The sequence below is a fragment of the Glycine soja genome, chromosome 10, assembly GCF_004193775.1.
Source record: "Glycine soja cultivar W05 chromosome 10, ASM419377v2, whole genome shotgun sequence".
NCBI classification, from domain to species: Eukaryota; Viridiplantae; Streptophyta; class Magnoliopsida; order Fabales; family Fabaceae; genus Glycine; species Glycine soja.
Window position 1 is genome coordinate 5,706,533 of NC_041011.1, and position 26,631 is coordinate 5,733,163.

Genomic DNA, 26,631 nt, shown 5'->3' on the forward strand with positions numbered 1-26,631 from the left:
ACATAGTACGTAGTCAAATAAAAAAAGACTACATATAACTTATCAATAACTAATTAATTAAGATTTTTTGGTATATATAGTATTTTGATTTTATCAATTAATTAGTCATGCGTTTTTTACTTTGTAGCCACCTTTGTCTTCTATTTCTTTGATTAATTAATTAGTAATAATATTTGTTTTTTCCTATTTTAAATTTTCAATTTGATGATTTTTATAATATCCAAGGCGGCTGATTACTTAGACTTATGGGCGTTTATGGTGAGTGGTGTGCATTATTAGATAAATGATATGAAGGTTGTAGCAAAAAAGAAAAACGTGAAAAAAAATTTGAAGAAGAATACTGATGAGCTATTTATATTTTTCTGAAAAGAATTCAATAATGTAAGTGTAGAAGAAGTATGGAATTGAAAGACTAAAGAAGATGCTCGTCCACAATAGCTTATATAATTTAAACAAAAAAGAATTCAGTAAAATATATCCGCCTATAAATTTAAAAAATGGAAAAGGAAAAGGTTCTCGTGGTTATGTCGTCTCTTTCTATATGTCTCTATGATTACTTGGTTTACAAATAAAAATTCCCTTAATTGGAAATGCTCACTCACTATAAAATACAGCAATTGGATTAATATCTTGTCTTATTCAAAATATATATAAGTGCGTTTTGTTCGAAAGCACGCCTAGTACGTAGTATCTACTATATATCTAACTTCTTCCTCAAACTCACCCAATTTATTTTATTTTATTTTATTCTGTGTTTTCTATAAAAATCAAGTGCACCACTATATTGTATTCTACTGAAAAATATCTGTGATTATATATATATAAACATATTGGTAGAGTCAATCTAGCTGATACGCAGGACAACTTTGATAGAAAAATAACTAAAATTTTCAAATTATATTTTATTTAACTAAAAAATTTATGTTCATTTCTTGTTTATTTAATTAAATTAAAAGTTTATTTGACTAAATTAGACATATTTGGTTAAAAAAAACCTGGTTTTAGTAATTTATACAACATTTAATTAGCATTTTTAACCTTTTTATTTTATGCAATATTTATGTTTAGGACCTGGTAAAAAAATCAATCTCTAAATCAATGTTCAGATTCTTATGCAAGCTAACAGCTAGAAAACATGGATTCCCAAACATGTCATTGTCTTGAGTTAGTTGAGTTTGGATTCTTATAGTCATATTTTGAGTTTTGTAAAAAACATAATTAGAAAAATTAGTCATTCACAAAGTTAATAAATATTTCATATTACATAATACTTCAAAAAAAAAAAAATGAAGATACACGTAAGATATCATAGGATCACAACGATATATATCAAATTTTAGAAGAAATAACATATAATTAAACAAAACACAAATCATAATTGATGTTTTATAAACGAGTATATATCATTGTGGACATAATAATATCACGAATTGTTTAATTGTTATGACATTATAAATGCAGCTAGAAGTATTCAACATTTCGATTATGCAACATGATTACTTTATTGAATTATCCTCGGAGATATAAGGATGATCCCGTTGTTGAGAAAGAGTGAAGAGAAAAGAGAAAGGTTGTGGGTTCGTGTTCTTCCAGGGACACTTTAATAATAATAAAAAAAACTAAGGAGGGCCAGCATTGTTGGGTGAACTAATCTTATAGAAGCGGATCGCATTTCTTGCAAGGATGTCTTTTGCAGCTTCCACAGCCTCAGGAATTGAGAGCTCACCATCAATGCATGCATCATGCAGAACAGAGAAAACAACTTCGCGAGAATTCTTTGCACCTGCGAAAGCAAAACTTATGATTTCAACTTGTAATCATAGATAGTACCCGAATTGTTGCACTCATATTTGGTATAAGAATTTCCAGCAACAGTTGTATAGATTCAAGATATGATTCTAAGTGTTTGGACTTATGAACATAAGTTGAAATCATAAGCTTATGCCCATTTGACTTAGCATTTTGCATGTTGATTGGAGTTTCTAGCATTGGTGTATGCAAGGTAAAGGTTAGGAAAGAGAACAAGGTACACTTCAATGTGGTGATGTACAAGAGAAGAAAAGCATTAGAAATTGAAACAATGAAAACAAAGTACTTAAGCATAATCTTAAAATTTGGGTGTCATAATAGATGCTAACCAACCTAGGTAGAAGGTTTCAGGAAATGTATAGGCATCAGTGCTGAACATCACCTGCAATGCAAAATTTCTTCTTGTGAGACATTATCTCCCGATTTACACGTTTCATTTGACTAGTCATAAAGTTCATTTATAATTCCATCATAAAAGGATAACAAACTTTAAAAACAATTGCATTTTATATTTCAGTATATTTCATAAAGTGGCTCATTTCATGCACATTCTATACTTTTCTACTGAAAATAAAAAGTAAGGGAATTTTAAGAAAATGGTAATTTTTTTATTTTTTTACATTTTGACTTTAAAATTTAGTCATTGAGACATGCCATATCAACTGGTATATGGAGATTAGAGAGTTCAAATCCGATACATAACTAATTTATATTTAAATTTCAATCTCAGCAATCAGTATACCTGTAGCAGGGGAAATACAGTAGTGAACTTCTAATATTATTTACATATACCACATGAATATTTTTTTCTTCTTAGACCTTGGTACATTTATCTGAAAAATGATATTCTCATTTCTCAGTGAACACTTATTTGGATTGCTTAAACTGTCACCTTATCTAATGGAGCCAGATTTAGCAGATCTTTGACTGCAGAAGTCATCCCATGTACACTAAGCTTTGGAATTGCCAACCCAAAATCAAGGTAAACCTGAGGGAGAAGATTGTGTTAATTGAAATTTAATTTTAATTAACTGATACAAGTAAATATGCATTAATCATAAAATGTTTGCCTGGGAGTAAACAGAAGCTAGATATGATGCTTCCTTTGAGTATGGATGAGATGCATGTAACAAAACAAACCGACACTTTGAATATCTCTTGTCCTCAAGAACTGAACGGAGATGAAGAGGATTGGTCTTCCTCAAATCCAAAAGTCTATCCCCAAAGCTAGTTACAGAAAGAAAAAGTTTAGAGTGTTAGGTAAGAGTAAGAGGTATAATCAAGTAGAATATCATGGTGATTATGTATCTCTAGACAGATGAAAAAGGAAAACAAACTACAGCTTTGACATCTATAAGGAAGTGTACCGTAATCAATTCCAAGAAATCAAGGCACAGACTATGTGCGTTTGGGTGAACGCTTGCAATGAAATTAATTTTGAACTTCATGTTTGAAAAATTGAATGATTTTATCCTGAAAGTAAGTTTGATGTAAAACTCTGTAATTTTTTAATTTAATGTAAAAGTTACTTTTTGTTACTTTTAGTCAAAACTGAGGTTTGGAGACAAAATCCTGTTTGACAGGGGACAATAAATTATTATACTTTCCTGCATGAAACTAAACACACTATTTTTACCGAAAGCTTTTATTGAAAATTCTAACAAAAAATGTTTGGATATCAATATGGTAAAAGTAACAAACAATTAAAATCCGTCACTTACCCTGTGTGTATCTGCATTGGCAAGTCATAAGATAGAGCAATTTCCAAACTTTGCAAGAAGAGGTAGTCAACAAGATTTTTGTAATTTTTGTATTTTAGTAGAAAAATAGGTTTCGCAGCTGAAAGTACAAAAAATGATGAGTAGGAATAGCCCGAAACAGATCATATTAATATTAAAACCAAATTGCATACTCACTATTTGTTAACACCTCTTTCAGACTCTCCTCAGCATCCGTTTTAGTCACATTTAAATTGATTTCTAAGCCACCGTAGTATGCAGCTATGCTTTTCAAAGCATGGATCTCTTTAGCAACTGTAACAGTGATGCTAAGGAACAAAGCTAAAACATTGATACTTTTTTTCTTACTTTCATCAAGCTAAGAACTTATTTTATGTGTGTGTGTGTGTAAAGAGACATGTAAAGGATATGATTTAACCTTTGAGACATATGCTTCAGTAAATGAATCGATTGTCCATGAAGATCCATTAGGCAAACCCTTCAGGGAGCATTAAATATAAACATAAGAAAACATAAAATAGAAAAGTAGGTGAATGGCTAAGAAGCAGGATATGAATACAATTGCAAATAGTAGGATGCTTTAAAACACAAGAAAATATGCAATGGAACCATTGTTGCTTCTTGTTGAGAATATTTTCCCAAAAAATATTAATTTCTTCAAACATGGCAATATCACTTTTAGACTTAACAGTAGTGTAATTATGCTAAAGATAATGAAACTTTCACTATTTGGAAAAAATTGAGAGGAAATAATTTAACATGACTAGATATATCTTCAATTTCAACCACTAAAAAAAAGTAAAAAAACTACTAAAAATGAGAAAACGGTTAAACAGGATTTACTTGAAGGAAATGACTTGAAATCATATAAAGATGAGAAAATGCACCAAAAATAAGTATGTTTCTTAAGGGAGAAGTAGCACAGATGAAATTTTCAGGCAGAAAAAAAATAACATAAACCAAGGAAAGAGTAATATATCATATATGTAGATGACATGGTTACCAATACAAGTATAACATTGAGATCAATCAAACTCCTAAAATCAAGACCAACTTGTCAATAGATTGAGTAGAACTAGACTCATATCTCTTAAAAGTTATCAGATTTTAGTCTATGTGAATAGAAAAAATATGATTGGGAGGACTATATTAAAAGTGGACAATCAGATTTTTTGATGGAGATTAACAAAACTTGTGGATATATCGCACTAATATCATGAGGATCCAAAAAATGGTGCCTAGTAATAATGGCAATATGCAGATTAAAAGTGAATGTCCATAAGTGTCTTACTTGTTCAAGGATTTGCTCGGCCACACGTTCAGTTCTTAAGATTCTGCCAACAAAAGGTGTAAAATTTTTGTGCCATTGCATGTCATGCTTTTTGTCCATTTCTATGCCATCATCAATGAGTATGGCAGAGAATTTTGCAGCTTTGAGGCATGTTGAGCTGATGGATTCTATTCCAGACGCTTTACGGTATTCCTCTACACCTTGCAAAGATACCTCGGTTCCGTATAGCTCAGCAACATCTCTCAAACTTCTCTGATATCACATAACAGGGTGTCATAATGAGATTTCAGAAAATAAGAAAAATTCATGCAAATATAAGTTCAACTAGAAAGGCACTCTCTTATTCATGGAAATAGGATCTATATACTCTTGTAACAACTGTTGAATACTTGGAATTGTTTGCATTCTTTTTTCTTATTTTGCTGAGTTTGTTTGCATTAATTCTTGGATCTGGATCTTCCAATTGCTTACACATTTGAAGCCTCACATAAAACACCATGATACATAGGGCTGTCTATTGACACCTCCAATGTCGTATTGTAGTATATTTTTAGTCCTTGTGACAATGTTTGCTTTTAGTATATTTTTATTCACTATGCATGAGACGAAGTAAGATTCTCAAAAGAGGAATAAAATGAATCCTAGTAAAACTCTCTTTGGCATTTCTAATATTTTTTATGAGATTAATTGAAATTGATAGAAATCATCAAATTTGATTCAAATCCACCAAAGTTAATAATTTTTAACAAATTTCAACAAAAAAAAGTGTCCCTAATATTTCTCTCTTCAAAATGATCTTCATACAAAGGTATATATATATATATATATATATATATATATATATATATACTTATAAATTGAATTCAAATAAATGACTCGTAATTAAGGTATTTTCTAAGAAAAAATTAATGCAGATCGAAGACATTTTAAATTGATTCTTACAAGAAAGATTAAACTTATAATTTAATTTTTATGAAAAGGACCAAATCAAGTAGAAATAGCAACATTTTACGAGTCTAACATTTTATTTAATATGTTACTCTTCAAACCTTACTAATATATATAAATGAAATGTGAGTTAAAAAGTTATGATTAGTAACACTTCAAACTTTACTAATATAAATGAAATAAAACTTAATTATACCTTAAATTTATCATGTTCTCCTACCCAAAGAAAAACATATATATTGGGGCACAGAAAATTAAAACTAAAAAATATAGTGATTGGGCAAGGTGTTGAACAAGCATTGATGAAGAAGTAATAACCTTGAAGGATAGAGAGGTTTGTGCAAAAGCAATGGCATCAGCATCAACAAAGGCTCCCACAGTAAAGGCCTGAACAAAACCGGAGATGGAGGTGGAGTTTAGGGCAACTATGTTATGGGAGTGACCATCCACCAGTTCAACCTCCTCCACTGCTTTTCTCAGCTCGCTGAAATCCATTCCCTCTCCCTCTACCAGTGAAGAATCTATATATATGGGGGAAAATGTTCTTTTGTTTGACATCCGTTATGTATAGGAAGATAATAGATGCACAGTGTGATCATGCAATAAAAAATAGTTGAAAAGAATTATACATATGTTAGAATTTGTATCTAGTCTTAACTCAACCCTACATTTTTTTAAAGTGAAGGTTATCCACAATTTATATACATTACTTGGCAATATTACTAGTTGTGTCTCCAACAGAGCTTTGGTAAAATTTATAGAACTAAACATTTGTAGGTGAAACAAGCTGATAAATAATACATGCAGTACCATAGGCATAATAACAACACTTAGGATCGGGTTTGATTCCATCTTATAATTTAAATTTGAACCTAAAACTCAAAGAGGCAGGTGTTAAATTTACTTATATACATTATTTTAGTCATATTACTTGTAAATGTGAAATCTCCAACATACACATAGTGAGAGAACTTTAACTTACGTTCGAGTCCTTTAAGGTTGCAGAGGATTGAGATAATCAAGAGGACTGTGAATGGCAATGAGATGTCCATGGCGGAGAGAAAAGAATGAGAAGGCCAGTAAGAGGAGGGTTTTCTTCAAAGAAAAGGCAAATAAAAATGAAAGAAATGACGAGGTAGTTAATAAATACTACTACTATTTATGCACAAACCTATGAGTGAGACAGCGGTGGTTAGAGAACGATCAAATGCGCATGAAATTAAGGAACGTGTAATCGGCCAAAAGCATGTCTGTTACCCCCACACACACATAATATATATATAGTCATGAATTAAAATTCTTAAATATAAATTTGAGTTTTTTACCCCTTCTTTCTCACCCTATCTCAAGTTAGAGAACTTTCTTTTATTAATAATTAAATTAAACTAGCAAATTTCTTATACGAAAGGGTGTTTACTAGCTAGCTAATATACAAAAGGGTGTTTACTAGCTAATATTTATATGTATAAATTTTCTTCGTGAATTAGTTTATTTCATGTATACTTTTTTTTTGACATGACGTACATGATTCATGTATAATTCTTAGAATTTGATTCTTAATATAAAAAAAATATTTTGCCGAACGAAATAAAATTTACATTAGCGATCTCTATACCATAAAGAGACTCTTTAGTTATTAACTGAGTCAGTAAGATGTTTTTTTTTATAATACAAAAAAAAGTTTAGCATAGGCATTGAAGTATATAACTTTGCATTAATTTCTTTCAAAGGAAGAGGTCTCAATTTAGGCTTTTTTACCAATTAGGGGTAAAAAAAATTTAAATTTTCCTATCGAAGGTATATTTTAAAAAATTACTCAAAACGGGATAAGTCGTAACAAAAAAGTCGTAACACCTGTTACGACTTATAATTTTTTTAATTTTTTTAACTGAAGTCATAACAATATTTACGACTTCAATGCAAATCTTATTTTTTTATGACTTTAAAATCATATTTTTTTAAAAAAAATAAAAGTCGTATTTTATTGTACGATTTTAAAGTCGTAAAACTATTTTATTTTATTTTTTAATTTTTTTAAAGGTTTACGACTTCAAATAAAATCATAACATATCAAGTAAAATCACAAAAAATATACTAATAAAATCAACTTAATATTATTTATTATATATTTAAATATATTTTTTTAACTTTTTAATTTAAAATAAAAATAAAACCATAAAAAAATATTAAATGAAAAAAAAAACAGATTTACCAAAAGAAAATAAAATAGGTTAACAAAACAAAAACATGTCTATAAATAGTAAAAAAGCAATTTAAAACAAAAACAGATTTGTAAAACAAAATAGGACTTCCTTTTTTAAAGAAATAAAGTCGTAAAAAAAAAGATTTGCACTAAAATCGTAAATATTTTTACAACTTCAATTAAAAAAATTACAAGTCGTAGTAGGTGTTACGACTTCTGAGTTAGAAGTCACAACCTGTTACGACTTGTCCCGTTTTAGGTAATTTTTTAAAATATACCCGATTGGAAAATTCAAATTTTTTTTACCCTTAATTGATGAAAAAGCCCTCAATTTGTTAATTCTCACTTCTCGTTGACGGAATGCTATTTATAAAACACAATAAAAAAAGTCACAACTCTTCTTCCACGTAGCATTCTCCCGCTAATTATAAAGAAATTAATGCTAATGTGTCTTCAGTAATAATGTTATTTTTTCTTATAATATTTTCTTATTACTTCTCTAGATATTTTATAAAAAAATGTTCAATAATAAATAAATATTTAATATATTATCAAGATAAAAACATTAATATTTTTTAGGATGTTTAATAATTAATATTATATAAAATTTTAAATTATCCATACAATGCATAAGATACTTGCTAATTATCCAATGACTGCAACTGAATTGACAACATAGGCTAAATTTGTGAAAAAAAGACCCGAGTTCAATTTCCATAGAATGTACTCTTAGAAAGGGATAAAAAGTCTTGAGCATGACTAAATCTCAATCGAGTGATTATACAAAAATTGAAAAAACATTATGGTAAAATGCAAAAAATAACTAACTTGAATGATAAAATGCATTATCATTTAAAACGAAGTATGTAAAATGTGTAAAAGAAGATAATAAAATTTATAAAATGATAATAGTAAATTAAATAAAATATGAAATTAAGCCATAACTAAATATTCTCTTTAGAAGAGATTGTTAAAGTAACTTTTATTTGGTTTAATAAAATATATTTTTATATCAATAATCAAATTTCAAAAAGTACTTAAGATACACAAATTTCTTATAAATACATGAAAATTAAACTATTCATGAACAAAAGTTATACATATAAATATTAGCCACCAACAAAGGATAACCTACTTCATAAGTAAGAAACATACTCATGGTAAAAAGACATGCATTCAATTTTCGTTGTCTATATGAGAATTTTTTTATTGATAATTTATAAGTACTTATATAAACATTCTTTAAACCTTAAGTTTCTCCTTTTTTGGTGAACTCTTAGGATCCAACTAACATAATTTTTTCATTATAAAAAAATACTAATCCTTTCAGATAATAAGATAGTTACTAGTTTAATTAAATTATTGATAAAAAAAAACTCTAACTTGAGATATGATGAGAAAGAAAGCGATAAACTCAAATTTATATTTTCGAAGGAATTGAAGACAGATAAAAGAAGATTTACAACAACTCCTATCCAGCTTAACCAATTGAGTTACACTTTCTTGATAACCCAAACTCATATGTAAGAGTTTTAATTCATGACTATATTAAGGGGTGAGAAGATACTAGGAATTGGTGCAAGCCTCAGGCAGTGATGAGGTTGCGCCGTTTAATATGTTGGTGACCAATGGCAATACGAGTCATAGTTCTAAAACTGGCAACAGGTTTTTAAAAGTGGAAAAAAAAAAAAACCCAAAAAACTAACAGTTAAAAACAGAAAACAAGTTTTAATTTTTAAAAATTTGAAATCTTGAAACTTAAAATCACTCGCAACTGGTAGTAATTTAAAGATGAAGTTGAGCAATGGACATTGGATAAATTAGTTCATATCTTTCTAGAACAATAAGATACATAATAGATAAAAATACAGATATGGCCATTACTGTTTTTACCCTGAACCATAAAGCTCAAGTGTAAATGCAAGCAACGACAAATGTTCAATGCGAAGAATTCACCTTCACCAGAATCTAAACTATGCTCTGAACAGTCTTGCACAGGAACAAAAAACAACTAGCTCAATAACGGTGTATGAGTTGCTTGTATGCATCCTTGTGCTTCGTGTAATGATCAATTTCAGCCTGACAATAAGTCACATTAAGCATCAAAATTAGCACCTTGGCTACGAAAATAATAGAAAAGATAAGAGCAGCTGTGATCCTTGAGTTAGTCACTAACAGAAATCATAACAAGTTTAAGGACTAAAAAGATAGTAAACCCAAATCATTTTATATAAGCAAGATAAAGCATGGTTAAGCTCTTGATGGTTTGGTACAGGACCAAAATTATTTAAGAACGGATAAAAATAAATTTTGAAAAACATGATTCAATAAAAGAAAAGAAAAGAAGGTTCTCTTTTCACTTTTTCTATTTTTTTTCAATCTCAAATAAGCAAAGGCAGACCGCAATTAGAAACTATCTACGTGTCAAAGCATTTTATATTGACCTTATAAGTATGAATTTAAAAGCATCTAAACCAGATACATACCTTTCTGATTGCTTTTATGGTAGTTAGCAACTTATCACTCATAAATTCCTTAAGGAAGTCATCCTTATTGAGAGCATCCAAAGATTCAGAAAGTGATGCTGGCAATCTCTGAAGGGTTTCCGGATTTGGATTTGTATCTGTATCACACATGAAACGAGAAGTTTGTTGTTCAATTGATATTTTTATATACAAGCGCTGAAAATTATAAGAACCTAACAAAAATTTATGCAACCATTATGCAAATTGGTATAAAGAACTGAGAACATGAAAGAGAAAAGGGGGGAAATGGCTGCAAATTTGTAATTCAAACTTGATATAAGTAAATAAAATCCAGTTGATTATCCGCATGCAACGTGCATCCCTGATTCTTGAATTAACTTCAGAGTAAATTACAATGATACCCCAGAGATTTTTTATTGCACATAATTCCCAAACTTCTGTAACGTTTAAAACAACTTTCTAGGGGTACACGATGTCAGTTAGTGTAATGTATAAGGGGTGTCAGTGTAATGTGTGCAATCTGAAAAACTTCAGAAGATATCAGTGTAATTTACTCTTAACTTCATTGTGATGCATAGCCAGCAGAGCTATGTTATGCCAGCTAGAAAAACATTGCTGATCAAGTTGCTTGCAAGATTTCAGAAGAATCATAATATGATGAAAGAAGTGTGTACATATAACTTCTTCCATAAGTTAATACAATCTAACACAAAATCACTAGTTATTTGAATATTGTAAAAGCTTATGGTAGATATAAAAAAACATTATTCACAATGCATGCTGTTACACACCATATTATAAAGGATTTATGATCTTACCAACAGGTTCAGGAAGAGAAAGCTTCCTACGAAGTCCATCAATGCCAGCAGCAAGTATGGCAGCTAAGCCCAAGTATGGATTGGCAGAACCATCAAATGATTTCATCTCAAAGTTGCTCACTAGACCATCAGGAGTTCCAGGTGGAGACGTAGCTCGCAATGGAGCCTCCTTATTTTCGTTTCCCCAGAAAAGGTATGCACCACTCCATGTGTTGGGTTGTAATCGATCATAACTTCAAGGAATTTGAATAGCAAAGTAAGAAAACATAGCAGCATAATTTCAAGAGTAACAAATAAGAGAAGTTCAAAAGATGGTCACTAGCTGATATGTTACTCCTTTTTAACTCTAGATTAACAAATGTATGAATGTCACATTTCTATTTTACTATAATGCTTGTTAGTGAGGAAAAAAATCCTAGTCTTTCACGTAACAACTTAAGCTTTACCAATGCTAACAAAATTAGTAGTATGATAATGCCATACAATAACCTCAGTTTTGGTCAAAAGTGCAAGAATAAGATACTGGGAAGAGCAACCTGTTAGGGAGTGGTGCTATAAATGCCAAAATTGAAGGTAGATGATGTAGAATTCCAGCCATAAATTCCTTTCCCAAAGTTGATATTCCATGCTTAGATGATCTATCAGATGCCATATATACATTTTGGCCATTTCGCGACAAGCTAAGGTGAACATGGGATCCAGAACCCAAATCATCTAATGCGTACCTTCAATATCACAACAGAAAACTGTTACTTCAACATGTTTACATTTGATCTTTACACTAGATGCAATAAAGAGAGTTCATCAGTTGTAATTAAGTTTTATAAACTAGAGTCTATACATAACCCTCTGTAATAGCATATATATATATATATATATATGTTTGCGTTGGAAATTAAAAACATATATTATTAATAATTTTATGATAAAAGAATTGATTGTAAGCAAATAGATTGAAAATTATTTATTTTAACATTTTAAATTTCTGGGTATTTTAAAGTGGTAAAAGGAGAAACAGCTCCGAGGTATAACTATATTTTCAAAGGCTATTGGTGTTGTTCAAATATTGTTAAAATAGCGTATATTGAAATCATGAGGGTATTTTATTTACACACACAATCAGGATTTTTCACCATAAAAGATACAAGCACGGGCCTCCATAGTTGAGGGATAAAATAGAATAGATATGCAACATCACAATACAATTATGTCTAGATGGTGTCAAATATGCCGGTATAGTCTTCAAGGCAGGCTTACGATGCAAATTTGATTCTCTTTGGTTCAAAAATCTGAATTACACAGATAGCATATGATCAAACCTATAACAAACTTTGCCGCTTACTTTGGAATAAAGGTTGCCAGCAAGCCATGCTTTCTAGCAATTGCCCTGACAACTTCACGGGTGAAAGTTAAGTTGTCTGCAGCTTTAGTACAAACGGTATATTTCAAAACCAGCTCAAATTGACCTTTTCCAGCCTCAGCATGTAACTACAATACAAAAAAGATAAGTTCAAAAGTTGGGCCATATAATGTGACAACTGGAAAAGAAGTATCAAGCAATGTCTTTAAACATGCTAAAGAGGATGATCCTTTTAAGGACCTTGGTCATGCTTATATCCAAATTGTTCATGTTTGTTGGGCTTTTCAATGCTTACATTCAGTTTTGAGAATGTACTGTTTTGGTAGAGTCCTGGTAATGACTATTATTCTGGTTACATGTTGTCATTATTAGGTTTAGGTTCAAAATTACTTTGAAACTAATCTGGTCTCATTTATGTGAAAGCAATTGAAGATAAAAAAAATAGCATTTAATGAAAATATACAAAGACAAATCATATCTTCATTTACAATTTGATCATGTTAGAAATTCCTATTTACCTGTTCTACTGAAATGCCCAAGGAATGAAGAGAAGCAGCAACTTCATGAAGTATGGGGGAAGCAGCATCAAATGCCGATGAAGAGCAGTATGGACTCGAGTCAAATGGTATCCATTCCTCTTTACCTTCCCTGAATGATTTTTTTTCCCTCAACAATTTAACTAATTGCCACAGTAAATTGCACTATTCAGATCAAAAGATAGATAAAATCATATATGATACCTTGTTATGCTCTTTAAGAGGATAAATTCATTCTCAAATCCTGCATTCATTTCCTGGAAGTGGAAGCAGAGGAAAAGTTAAACACAGAATACTTCCCAACAGATAAGACAAACTCTGCTTCGTACCAAGTCAAATTCATCTTTCAGAATTTTAGAAGCTCTTCTTAAGGCGTCTCTTGGGCAATATTCCCAAGCTTCACCAGGTTTAACACACATATCAGCTAAAACCATTTCATCTTGCTTGTTCCTATACAAAAGACAGTTGCATTAGTTAACAAAATTCAAATTCGACCTGACTTTTCAAGATTCTGTAAAACAAAAAAGCCTACACCTTAAGATGACTTCCATTAAGGAAGAAAACTTCTTGATCCATGCAATTGCTATTTACTTAATTAACAAATACGTCAACAATCATATACAAAAGTTATCTAACAGAAAGAAGAAAAAGAAATACCATACTTACATAACAAGATAAACAAAACATTAGTGAAAAATTGTGAACAGATAAATGATGCCAAATTGAAATGAGAAAAGGACATTAGGAAATGAAAAATATAGGATATTAATAAAAAAAAAAAAATCTGCTCCCAAATCTTTAATGATATGAGACAGAATAAAATGCCAGTTGAGAGAGGTAAATTGGAAGGTTCACTGTTTTGAAGACTTCATACAATTTATAAGGACTGAAAACAACTACACAGAGCATACCCTCCAAAAATGAAGAAAGTTGTAACTCAACAACTATATCTCACAATTGGTGGGAGGGGGGGGGGGGGGGGGAGGAGGCTAAGTAGCAATTCAATTTCAACATATTGATCCCTTTATTTAAAGGACAGAAAACAAGATATTTTACTTTCATCTTTTCATTCATTATACATTTGATGAAGAATATTTGAAATTTACATAATATTGTTAGAAATTTGGCTTTTCTGCCTTTTCTTCTCTCCATTCATCTCTACAAATAATACATAGCATTTATAACTACTTTAATGACAATTAATCCTAATTCCTGATTTGTACAACCTAAATTAGGAATCCTAAATATATCTAATTAATAGGCTGAATACTATTCCTAATTTATAATAGGAAATAAATATACATATAACAGAGCAGCTGATTTTTAGGAAGATAATAATGGTCCAGCGAATTCCTTTCCTAACATCCCCCCTCAAATTGATGCGGGCGGCCAAGGAGCATCATTGAGAAACTGATGGCGAGGATGAGGAACAACCTTGGTAAATATATCTGCAAGCTGAAGTTGCGAGGTAATGTGGGGAAGAGAGACAATACGATTATCAAGAGCCTCACGAATGGAATGACAATCCACTTCGATATGTTTGGTTCGTTCATGGAAGACTGGATTGGCGGCAATCTGAATGGCGCTAGTATTGTCAGCATAGAGAGGTGTAGCCTCGGTTTGAGGGAAATCAAGCTCAGCTAAAAGACCACGAAGCCAAATAATTTTAGAACAGGCTAGAGACATAGCACGATATTCAGACTCAGTGGAAGACTTAGAGACCCAAGCTTGCTTTTTGCTTTTCCAAGAAATAAGTGCAGAACCAAGAAACATGCACCAACCTGTGACAGATCTTCGAGTATCTGGGCAACCTGCCCAATCAGCATCACTATAACCCACCAAATTAAGAGACGTCCCAGTAGGAAAGAATAGGCCCCTATGAGAAGTACCTTTCAAGTAACGAATGATACGTCGGACAGCAGCTAGGTGAAGATGGCGAGGAGTGTGCATAAATTGGCTAACCTGCTGGACTGCAAAGGAGATGTTAGGACGTGTAATAGTCAGATAATTAAGACTACCCACTAACAGACGATACAACAAAGGATTAGGTAGAATGTCACCCTCATCACAAAGATATTTGGCATTAACTTCGAGAGGAGTATCCAAGGGAGCAGCAGATTGGAGACCAGCCAAAGAGATCAAATCGTCAGTATACTTGTGTTGATGAAGAAAGAGACCTTTGGGATGAGAATTAACCTCAAGACCCAAAAAATAGTTAAGATTGCCTAGATCCTTCATATGAAAAGAAGCTTGAAGTTGTCGTTTGAGGTGCTGTATTGACACATGATCAGAACCAGTAATGACCATATCATCAACATAAATAAGAAGAAGAACAATACTAGCTGCGGTGGTTTGAATAAATAAAGAAGAATCATATCGACTTTGAGTAAAAGAAAATCCAAGGAGAGTAGTCTGAAAATTTTCAAACCATGCCCGTGGTGCCTGCCTTAGACCATATAAAGAACGTTTGAGCTTGCATACAGCAACAAAAGAAGAAAACAAACCTTGTGGAGGGGTCATGTAAATATCTTCAGCTAGGTCACCATGAAGAAAGACATTTTTCACATCCATTTGATGGAGAGACCAGCCCTTGGAGGCAGCAATAGATAGCACAGTTCTAATAGTAGTCATTTTGGCCACAAGTGCAAATGTCTCATCATAATCCACTCCATATTCCTGTTTGTTTCCCAAAGCAACCAATCGAGCCTTGTAACGATGAAAAGAACCATCAGAATTAAGTTTGACAGAATACACCCATTTACAGCCAAGGGTTTGACATTAGGGGGGCATGGAACAATATCCCAAGTATAATTCTCCTGAAGTGCTTGCAACTCCTCTTGCATAGCTTTGACCCAACACACATCCATAACAGCCTGTGAATAGCATGTAGGAATAGGAATGCTAGATAAAGTGGCAGTAAGAGAAGTAGGGGAGTAACCATACCTATCTGGTGGACGAGAAATGCGGTTGGATCTACAAGGTGCTATTGGTGTACATTCAGGTGACGGTTCAGAGTCGGGAAGGGGCGGGGCAAGAGGGTGCCTAGTATATACATAGCCTGGTTTAAACCGTTCCGTAGCATGAGAAACCTTAGGAAAAGAAGGAAGAGTAGCAAAATCATTAGCACTAGGAGAAACAAATGGAAAGAAATCTTGATGATCAAAGAAAACCACATTCCGAGAGATACGGAAACGCTGGACAACAACATCATAACACAAAAAACCCTTCTGAGTGGTACCATAACCCATAAATGCACATTGAACAGACTGAGCCCCAAGTTTGTGACGTTCCGAAGGTGGAAGGTGTACAAAACATACACAACCAAAACGGTGAAGTCATCATAACTCGGTTGTATGTTATAAAGTCGAAAGAAAGGAGAATCGACGCCAAGAACCTGGGAGGGAAGGCGATTGATCAAGTAGACAACAGTGGTCAATGCCTCAACCCAGAAATGAGAAGGAACCGAAGCCTAAAGAAGTAATGCTCGTGTGACATCAAGCAAATGCCTATGCTTTCGCTCCACAACACCATTCTGTTGAGGTGTATATGGACATAAACGTTGAGAAATAATGCCTTGTTGCTGCAAGTACGTGTGAAACTCAGCAGAAATATATTCCCCACCAGAATCGGTGCGCAAAATCTTAATGCTAGTGTGGAATTGATTTGCAATGTAGGCCAAAAATGTCTTAAACATGGAGAAAAATTGATCTTTAGAACGGAGAAAATATATCCAAGTAAAGCGGCTATAATCATCAATAAATGTCACAAAATACTTGTACTTGACATGTGATAAGATAGGCGATATACCCCAAACATCACTGTGAATAATGTCGAAACATTTGTCAGCACGATGAGCATTAGAAGGAAACGGGAGGGTTTTGCTTTTAGTAAGTTTGCATACAGAACAGTTAAAGGGATGAACCAGGAATGGTAATTTTACTGCTTAAGAATCCATTTTTCAGTAAATGAGACAAAACAACTGAATTTGGGTGACCCAACTTTTTGTGCCAATGCTCATACTTATTTGGCACACCAGTACAATTAAAAGACAAAAAGTCTAGGTAGAGTAAACTGGAGTGGAAATAATCTGCCCACTTTAGGCCCCGTCGCGATCACCTTCCCCGACACCTGATCCTGCACAACACAACCAGCCCGAGAGAAATTAATATTGCAATTGTTATCCACCAATTGTCCAACCGAAATTAAATTAGAAACAAGTCCAGGAGAGACAAATACATCACGAAAGGAAGGAGTAATATCACCAACAGCAGTGATTGAAAGAGTATTACCATCAGCAATATGAATGTTTTGAGTGCCATTATAAGTGCCAACGTTGTTTAAATGTTCCGAGGTACCAGTCATATGATTGGAGACTCCAGAATCAACAAACCATGGTGAAGATATATCATTAGACTTACCCTGGATGCCTAATGCAGAAAGCACCATTTGCTGCACCATCTCTGGAGTTAAGGCATCAGCATTGGTTGGGACAGAAGTGGGTGTCTCAGTCATAGAATTAGCTGCATGAAAAGCTTGCACCTGACGCCATGGTGGTCTAGTGGGACAGTCCGTGATGATATGACCACGTTGCTTACAATAGTTGCAAAACTTCTTGGTGCAATGGCGAGCAATATGACCAAATTGCTTGCACGGATAACATTGAACTTGTCGTGTATCACAACCTTTGCCTTTATCCTGGGCAGTATAGGCAACAGCAATAGCTTCCGAAACAGAAGAGTCACGGGACAGAGCTGCTTGAGTGAGAAGACGTTGTTCTTCCCAAAGCAGTTCGCCAACACATACACATCCAGAGAGGGAAGTGGGTGGCGATTTAAGAGAGCAGCACGTACAGCTTCAAATTCAGGTCTAAGCTTCATGAGGAATTAGTCCCGTTTAGTGACCTCATAAACCTCTTGAACAGAAGCCAAAGAAGTTTTCGAAACAGCAGCATGAAGTATAGCAGAGTGTTCAGCCCATAAGTTCAGGAAATCAGAATTATATTCATGAATAGAGAAATTAGCCTGACTGTAATTGGCTATGTCCAATTCCAACTGAAAGCATTTGGCGGAATGGTCCTAATTGAAAATGCGGTTGAGATAGTCCCACATGTCTTTGGCAGTAGAAAATGAATGCAGGTTATTGACCATTAGAGGCTCAATGGACCCCAAAAGCCAAGAAATAATCTGGGCATCCTGCGTCTCCCAAGCTGCCAACTCAGCCATGGCCGTGGGTTTAGAGGAGGACCCATTGACATGTCCCCACATGCCTTTCCCTTTCAAGAACATCTTGAACTGAAACTCCTAAGCAGCATAGTTCTTGCCGTTAAAGCGAACACAAAGATTCTCCATAGTCATGAAAAAAAAGCCAAGAGCTCGTGCTCAAAAATAAAAGGGGACAAGAACCAGGAACTGAAACACGAACCACGAACGAGAGAATTACAAGAACAAACCAGGAGCACACGCAAACAAACGAGCGTCAGTGTCGTGCGTGCGGCTAAGCAAGGACCAAGACGAAGAACAGAAACAGAATCACGAATCAAGTGCGAACACAAAACTGGAAAGACTCACAATCACGAATCAAGTGCGAACACAAAACTGGAAAGATTCACGTTGCTGTCATGGAGACTCGTGATACTATGTTAGAAATTTGGCTTTTCAGCCTTTTCTTCTCTCCATTCATCTCTACAAATAATACATAGCATTTATAACTACTTTAATGACAATTGATCCTAATTCCTGATTTGTACAACCTTAATTAGGAATCCTAAATATATCTAATTAATAGGCTGAATACTATTCCTAATTTATAATAGGAAATAAATAAACATATAACAGAGCAGCTGATTTTTAGGAAAAATACTAGTTACCATGGAATTCTTGTTAGAGTAGACAAATCAGGCATTAATCTTGTTTCACCAACTGCAGTTAGACCAGACCCGTCTGCAGGTCCATCCATATAAGAAGAGAATCCCAAAGTCGCAAATGCTAAGCCAACCCCATTCTTTGCAACAATATCATTGAAACGTTTTTTAGGAACCGCCTGAAATAAAATATGACTTCATCACAATATGTAATTTAAAGAAAAGAATTCCTAAACTGTGTGTATTGATCTTTTATGGGCCTGTACAGCCAGAAGTTTAAGTGCCTAAGAGACATAAATTTCCACTCACAGTAAGTGCACAAAGAATGAGGGGTATTCTGTATTACAAGTTACAAGAGGTAAAAAAGGACAGCAAGATGTCAAGAACACTTCTCTGTGATTTCTAATTATATTTACATTTGAAGTTAATGTCTCAGTCAACAGGGGGAAATTTTCATTTTATTTTTTCACTTTGTGACATAAACCTGAACTAAGTATCCTAGATGTGTCTATAAGTCCAGTAAGGGGTTATGTAAACCAGTTACAAGTCAATTTAGTTTGCAATAGTTTCTCTTGAGATTGAAAATGTATCTAGCATCCAATGTTATTCCTGACTTCTGTTCACTGTGGCAACTATTCAATCGTAGCTTACTATTTTCAAGAACTTTACCAATCTACTCCCGCATTTGGAGAAATTTCACAATAGCAGTAGCACTTAAGGACAATTATTACCAAAAACATAAGTGCAAGAAAAAATGCAGCTAAATTTCTTATACTAGTTTTCTCCTGGAAGACAGAATGGTATAATGCAACTGATACAATATGTATTGATGCGAAATGATAGATAATATTATTTCATGGGTGAATTTCATCTTTTTTTCTTCTTTCCCATACTAATGTGATATATAGAATGAAATATGAAAGTTACAATTTACAGCATGATTGGTGTGAGTCTGTGACAAGCATGCAATTCAATTTGATTCCAAATGTAAAAAGAATAAAGAAGTGTTCTACCATTTGAGCATTGAAACATTTTTCTCCCAAGGTTCACAAATAACAGGTTTCAAGCTACAATAGATATGAACAATGAAGTAATGGAACACTAGAGGGAAACTCACACGACATCTATGCTGTCCTGAACCATCAACCCACAAGATACGAACAAGTGACAAATCAATGTCTAAGCCATCATTCAGCTTTTGGGGCAAATTACTATGTGAACTAACAACACCAATAGCTGAACTAATCTTGTAGAAGTGGATTGCATTTCGAGCAAAGATGTCCTTTGCAACTTCCACAGCCTCAGGAATTGAGAGATCACCATCAATGCATGCATCACGTAGGACAGAGAAAACAACTTCGCGAGACTTCTTCGCACCTGTGAAAGAAAAACTCATAGCTTTAACCAGTAATATTCACATCATGAGTTAAGAGGTGGAAATTTTCAAAGACAGTAGAAGCAACAAAGAGTTTAACATCGCTCTCATTTTTAATGTACAAGAATTTCAAGCATTAGTTCTGTAGAATCAGGACGTCAACTTGTTTGCCACATTCTAAGCCTTTGGGCTCAAAAAAAGTTAAGAACTTAAAATATTCAAAGGCTCATAAGTTGAAATCATAATATCTGAAATCTGATATATTTATCAAGAGTGCTAAGAACACTCTCTCTAACACACTCTTTCTAATTGGTTAAAATTTAATGAAAACTACAACATCAAGAGAGAGAATCCTTAAATATGATGTGGACAGAATCACATTTCAGTGTTCAAAATATCATAAACATGCCAATATGCAAAAACAAAGAAAACTGGCAACCATAGTAGACCTACCGGGAAACTAGCAACTACCTTAAACAAAACAAGTAACTGGTGTCGAAATTTCATGAGTCAGGTACTCAGGTGTATATATCAAGGCAGCAAAGCAAACAACATATATTTCGTGACAAAAAGAATAAGATACACTTCAGATGGCAACATGCAAGAGAAAATAAGCAGAAGAAATTCAAACACCACAACAAAGCACTAAGAATATTAGCTGTAATAATAAATATTAACCAACCTAAGTAAAATGTTTCAGGAAATGCATAGCCATCAGTACTGAACATCACCTGCATTGCAAAGTTAATTCTTGTGAGACATCAAATGTTGTGGCCAGAAGTCATTCCCTTGCTATTGAGATGTTTCGTTTGATAACTCAAGTTCAAAAAGATTCTAATTTCATTATATAAGATTCTTAGTCGCTTGCAATTTACGCATAACACATGATTTATTGTCCTATTTTTTAGCGCATGGTACTTATACCTGAAAACTTCTATTCTTAGTAAAATTTATTTGGATTTCTTATATTGTCACCTTATTTATTGGAGCCAGCTCCAATAGCTCTTTCATTGAAGAAATCATCCCATGTACACTCAACTTTGGAATTGCCAGTCCAAAATCAAGGTAGACCTGAAGGAGAAGATTGTGTTACCTGCCAGTTAACCAGCAATTCAATTTCAAACATACTAATACCAAGCCATTGAGTTGTAAATTGTTTGCCTGTGAGTAAACAGATGCTAGATATGACGCTTCCCTTGAGAATGGATAGGATGCATGTAAAAGAACAATCCGAGACTTCAAATATCTCTTGTCCTCAAGAACTGCACGTAGATGAAGAGGATTGGACAGTCGCATGTCCAAATCTTTATCCCCAAAGCTAGTAAACAAAAGAACAAATTAGTATAATAAGTAAAAGTAGGAGATATTATCAAGCAGAAAATCACAGTGATATTGTGCCCTGACAGCTGTAAATAGGAGAAAAAAAAGCTGCTTCTTTGACATTTAGGAGAAGTGTGGTAAATCCTAGAAATGGGCAAAGCACGTACTAATATCATCTTACTAACATCAGTGTGGTGGTGAGACTGGAATGTAAGATAGTCCCGGCTCAACATGATTTACATGTTCAAGTAACCTCATTAATTTAGGTCCTGTTAAACACTTAGAAACTCAAATTGTTTCAATTGAACTTAGCTGAGTAATTTTTTGAAATTCCCAAAGAGCTACCCTCGTCCCAAGCTTTTATCATATATTCCCCACAATTATATAAAACAATTGAAACCCATCCATTACCCTGTGTGTATCTGCATTGGCAAGTCATAGGATTGAGCAACTTCCAAACTTTGTAAGAAGATGTAGTCAATAAGATTTTTGTTTGCAATACGGACAGGCTTCCCAGCTGAAAGTATAGAATGATGAGTAAGAATATCCTGAAACAGATCATATTAAAACCAAACTGCACACCCTACTCACCAATCAACACCTGCCTCAGCCCCTCCTCAGCATCCTTTTTAGTCACATTAGTATTGATTTCTAGGCCACTGCGGTATGCAGCTATGCTTTTCAATCCAAAGATCTCACCAGAAACTGTAACAGTATTGCTAAGGAATCCAGCTAAAACATTATATACTTATAAAGCTAAGACCACATTATGTGTGTGTGGAGAGCAAGAGAGACATATAAAGGATATGATTTTAACTTTGAGACAAATGCTTTAGTAAATGAATCCACTGTCCAAGAAGATCCATCAGGCAAGTCCTTCAGGGAACATCAGATTTAGATATATAAATAGCTTATACTTAGAGGCAGAATATAAATACAATTGCAAATAGAAGGATGCAATTAAACAGGAGTTGGCAAAATAAGCAATTGAGCAATTGCATCTTCCCCAACAAGATTTAATTTCTTCAAATTTGCAATTTGAGACTTAACAGCTGCATAATAATCCCCAAAGATAATGAAACATTCATTGTTCAGAAAAATAAAAGAAAAAAGGAAACAAAATTTGATATGACTAATTATATAACTATAGGCATCAAGCAAAGCAGAGAATGCATCCTCATTTGATCAATTAGGGTTCTCAGAATTCAGAAAGCAAACAGCTTTATGGCCTACTGTCATGCTCAGATGTCTTGGACATCTAAACATCCTAGAGACTATAAGGATAACATTCCTTTTTTTCCAGTCAAACACAATAGGATGTAAAATGTTGAAAAATAAATCTCTTGTCAGTTTCTTTCTTCCTTTATTTTTCCTTGAAGCTATCCATGGGCACATGTGTAGGTTATTGTTTAACACTCAAAGTTCACAAAATCCAAACTGAAGTTATGATATAAAGTTAATTAAAGTATAATTTAATTGAAATTTTTATTTCTAACAAAGACTACGGAATCCCTACTTAATGAAAATTCTCAGACAGATTATGCTCAAGACATTCAAACATTAATTAGCAGAAAACACTTTAAAAAACCCTGTAAATAAGTAAGCAAATGAAGCATTTGGAATCAATGCACCCATAATGAAAGTCCATAAGCAAAACTACTGGTCTAGAATGAATCTAGCAAAACACAACATTTTTTGTCTCGTTGTTTCAAAACTTTTGTTTTTATTACTTAATATTATCAAATACTTGCACAGAAAGCAAGTAACACAGATGTCTCAAATTTTGAAGGCCTAAGCTCTAGCTTAAAAAATACAGTAGGGATTCGAATATATTATTCTCCTTCCTGCGTAAGTAACCAAGTTGAAATGAAATACTGCAATGGAATTTCAGCAAGCAAAAAAATAAGAAAAAAAATAACCCAAGAGAAGAACAGACTATGTAGATGGCATGGCTACCAATACAAGTAAAATAAAGAGAACAATAAAGAACCTAAAACAATATAAGATGCCTAATAATAATGGGAATGCAGATTAAAAGTGAATGTGTTTAGGTATCTCACCTCATCAAGGATTTCCTCAGCCAACCGTTCAATTCTTAAGATTCTACCAACAAGAGGTGTAAAACTCCTATGCCATTCTATATCATGCTTTTTGTCCAATTGTAAGCCATCATCAATAAGTATGGCAGAGATTCTTGCAGCTTTGAAGCATGTTGAGCAGATGGATTGCATTCCAGATACTCTACGGTGTTCTTCAACACCTTGCAAAGATAGCTCGGATCCATACAGCTCAGCAATTTCTCTTAAATTTCTCTGACATTTCATAATAGCCAATCATAATAAGATTCGTGACTAAAAATAAAGTTTCAGTAACAAAAATTCTACAAGATAATACTTTAGCAAATATTGGTTGAACGTTCAAGTGTAAACTAATACATAGTATATGCTAAGATCAGCACCAAATTGACAGAGACACTATCGTTCATGGAAAAGTCAACCTGACTCATGTAACATAACTGTTGAGGAACTTGATAAGTTTGCATTCATATTGCAGGCACTTTGAGTAGCTTACACTTATGAAGTACTATACAAAACAGTAAGTTTAAAACATAATAAATTTTATGTATTGCTCTGTATGAACAGAAGATGAAGAAGGGTTAATCTTATTTGATTTCCTCGCTTTACCTTCTGTTTATCACTAAAGAAATACATATCTCTGTTAATATAATCTAAGCATAGATTGTTTTCTTTGTTTAATACAGTGACTGCAGAATGTAATCCTCCTTAAGAACAAGCAAACAGCCAAAACCCAAAATAATCAATTAAATGCAATATTCTTTAAAGGCGAGTGCTAGCAATACATTCTCCAACATACTGTTTTGAACACATTCTTTTTTAGTGGTTAAAATTTATTGAAAACTATAAACTCACAAATGAGGCTCATTTAATAAGGACTATTATGACCCACATAATTTTGTGATTTCTAACAAATTTGAAGTCAATAATAGTAGAGAGTATGTTACAAAAATGTGTTAGAGAGTGTTTTCTAGCATTTCTCTTATTTAAATTCCCAAAATCAAAACTACAAATCCTTTTGAACGTTCAATAACTACTCATTTTCACAAAAATGTGGCATCCTGCAACAATAAGGTTGTCCACAACAAATACATAGGTGAGCAACCGGAGATATAAGGTTGACCCAGCGATTGGGAAAGGAGGAAGGGCGGGGGAGAGGTCACGGTTCGAATCTTCCAATTGACATTTGTAACAAAACTAACAAATTTGCCAATAAAAAAAAAACATTCGTGACCAACCATTGAGTGAAGAATGTTCACAGATGACACACCTCATCAACCCAAGTTAGTTCAGAGCCGTTGACTTTTTGACCGTTAGAAATATCAATCTACATCACTCTAAATCCGCAGCATAAAAAAAACAATTAGAAAAATTCAAAACCAAAAGAAAAAATGTTGTTCCAAGACCGTAACAGAAAGTAGATGAAGCAAGTGTAGCAAAAAGCTAAGAGAGTAAAGGTGATTGACCATTGACCAAGGTGTTGAAAAAGGCAGAGAGAAGAAGAAGTTGAGTTACCTTGAAAGATAGAGTGTGTGGTGAGAAAGTAACAGCATCACCATAGGCTTCAGAGAAGGCATGGATAAAAGCAAAGTTGGAATCGAGAGAAACTATGTTGTGAGCATGAGCGTCCACCAGCTCCACCTCTTCCACCGCTTTTCTCAACTCACTCAATTCCATTTTCAGTGTCTCCGTGTGTTCAGAAGTCAGAACTTGTTAGAGTCATACAGAACATTGGGTTCGGGACTATATAATATACAGTGTTAAAATTAAGTTTTAAGTATTATCATTACGTAAAGAAAAATGTTTCTTACAGAAAATAGTACATAGGATATTCTGTGGCGATAATTTTTTCTCTAAATTACAATAAATATTAAAAAAAAAATCAGAAGATATCTCACAATTTCTAAGTCCAAAATCTTAAATTATCTTATGACTTTTACTTTTTTTTTTCTTTTCTAATGTTAAGAATTTTTGTTTTTAATTGTAATACGTTCTTAATTTTTTTTAAATGGAATTTTGAAGTCCTAAATTATTTACGATTTTAAAATCGTAAATTCTTTTATTTAAATTAATATTTTTAGTTTTATTTAATATTTTATATGTTGTTTTATTTAATATCTTTATATATTTTTTTATTTAATATTTTTATATTGTTTTATTTAATTTTTTTGCTTTTTTATATTTTATTTAATATTTTTTTTCTAATGTTAAGGATTTTTTTCCAATTATAATATATTTCAACGAGTTTAACTTTAAAGTCGTACGTAGAGCTATAGCTTTATTTTATCGGTGCTTCATTTATAAAAAAAATATTAAATGGAATAATCTAGAAAATATTAAATAAAAATATAAAAAATATCAAATAATACAATATACAAAAATATAGAAAATATTAAATAAAAATAAAAATAATATACAAAGTTGTATATTTTTTAATTAAATTAACATTTTTAGTTTTAGTTTTATTTAATATTTTCTATATTTTTTTATTTAATATTTTCTATTTTTTATATTTTATTATTTATTATATTTTCTATTAATAAAACACTAATAAAATTGTGATTATATGGACGATATTATAGTTAAGCTTGTTATAATGCAATATAATTAAGAAAAAAATCCTTAGCATTAGGAAAAAATATAGAAATATTAAATTTAAATATAAAAAACAAAAAAAATATAAAAATATTAATTTTAAAAAAATTATTTATGACTTTAAAGTTACAAATAATTTACGACTTCAAAACTAAATTTTTTAAAAAAATTAAGAAATAGTAAAATTTATTATTATTTCAATAAAAAATATTAAAA

The 26,631-nt window shown here is 32.5% G+C and overlaps 2 protein-coding genes across 5 annotated transcripts; both read right to left on the reverse strand.

Moving 5' to 3' along the window:
* Positions 1-1,378: 1,378 nt before the first annotated feature.
* LOC114370738 (protein fluG-like) lies at positions 1,379-7,058 on the reverse strand. Of its 2 annotated transcripts, none has more exons than XM_028328130.1 (11): positions 6,959-7,054; positions 6,770-6,882; positions 6,106-6,308; positions 4,840-5,091; positions 3,959-4,026; positions 3,726-3,844; positions 3,531-3,648; positions 2,880-3,036; positions 2,702-2,797; positions 2,143-2,191; positions 1,379-1,783 (listed from the first exon to the last, which is right to left on the reverse strand). In XM_028328130.1, exons 2-11 carry the CDS (start codon positions 6,837-6,839, stop codon positions 1,620-1,622), a joined length of 1,296 nt encoding a protein of 431 aa, XP_028183931.1. In that variant the 5' UTR covers positions 6,840-6,882; positions 6,959-7,054; the 3' UTR covers positions 1,379-1,619. The 2 variants fall into 2 exon arrangements, with proteins under 2 accessions (XP_028183931.1, XP_028183932.1); XM_028328131.1 differs by having other exon boundaries at positions 1,410-1,783; positions 6,770-6,814; positions 6,959-7,058.
* A 2,713-nt stretch (positions 7,059-9,771) lies between these two features.
* LOC114371174 (protein fluG-like) lies at positions 9,772-25,547 on the reverse strand. Of its 3 annotated transcripts, XM_028328613.1 has the most exons (19): positions 25,336-25,452; positions 25,091-25,157; positions 23,806-24,057; positions 22,554-22,621; positions 22,337-22,452; positions 22,157-22,262; positions 21,587-21,743; positions 21,401-21,496; positions 21,108-21,156; positions 20,168-20,427; positions 19,057-19,229; positions 13,520-13,640; positions 13,395-13,447; positions 13,173-13,302; positions 12,637-12,782; positions 11,831-12,019; positions 11,295-11,527; positions 10,477-10,613; positions 9,772-10,069 (listed from the first exon to the last, which is right to left on the reverse strand). In XM_028328613.1, exons 3-19 carry the CDS (start codon positions 23,974-23,976, stop codon positions 10,007-10,009), a joined length of 2,268 nt encoding a protein of 755 aa, XP_028184414.1. In that variant the 5' UTR covers positions 23,977-24,057; positions 25,091-25,157; positions 25,336-25,452; the 3' UTR covers positions 9,772-10,006. The 3 variants fall into 3 exon arrangements, with proteins under 3 accessions (XP_028184414.1, XP_028184412.1, XP_028184413.1); XM_028328611.1 differs by lacking the exon at positions 25,091-25,157 and having other exon boundaries at positions 25,336-25,547; XM_028328612.1 differs by lacking the exons at positions 25,091-25,157; positions 25,336-25,452 and adding an exon at positions 25,059-25,081.
* Positions 25,548-26,631: the final 1,084 nt, after the last annotated feature.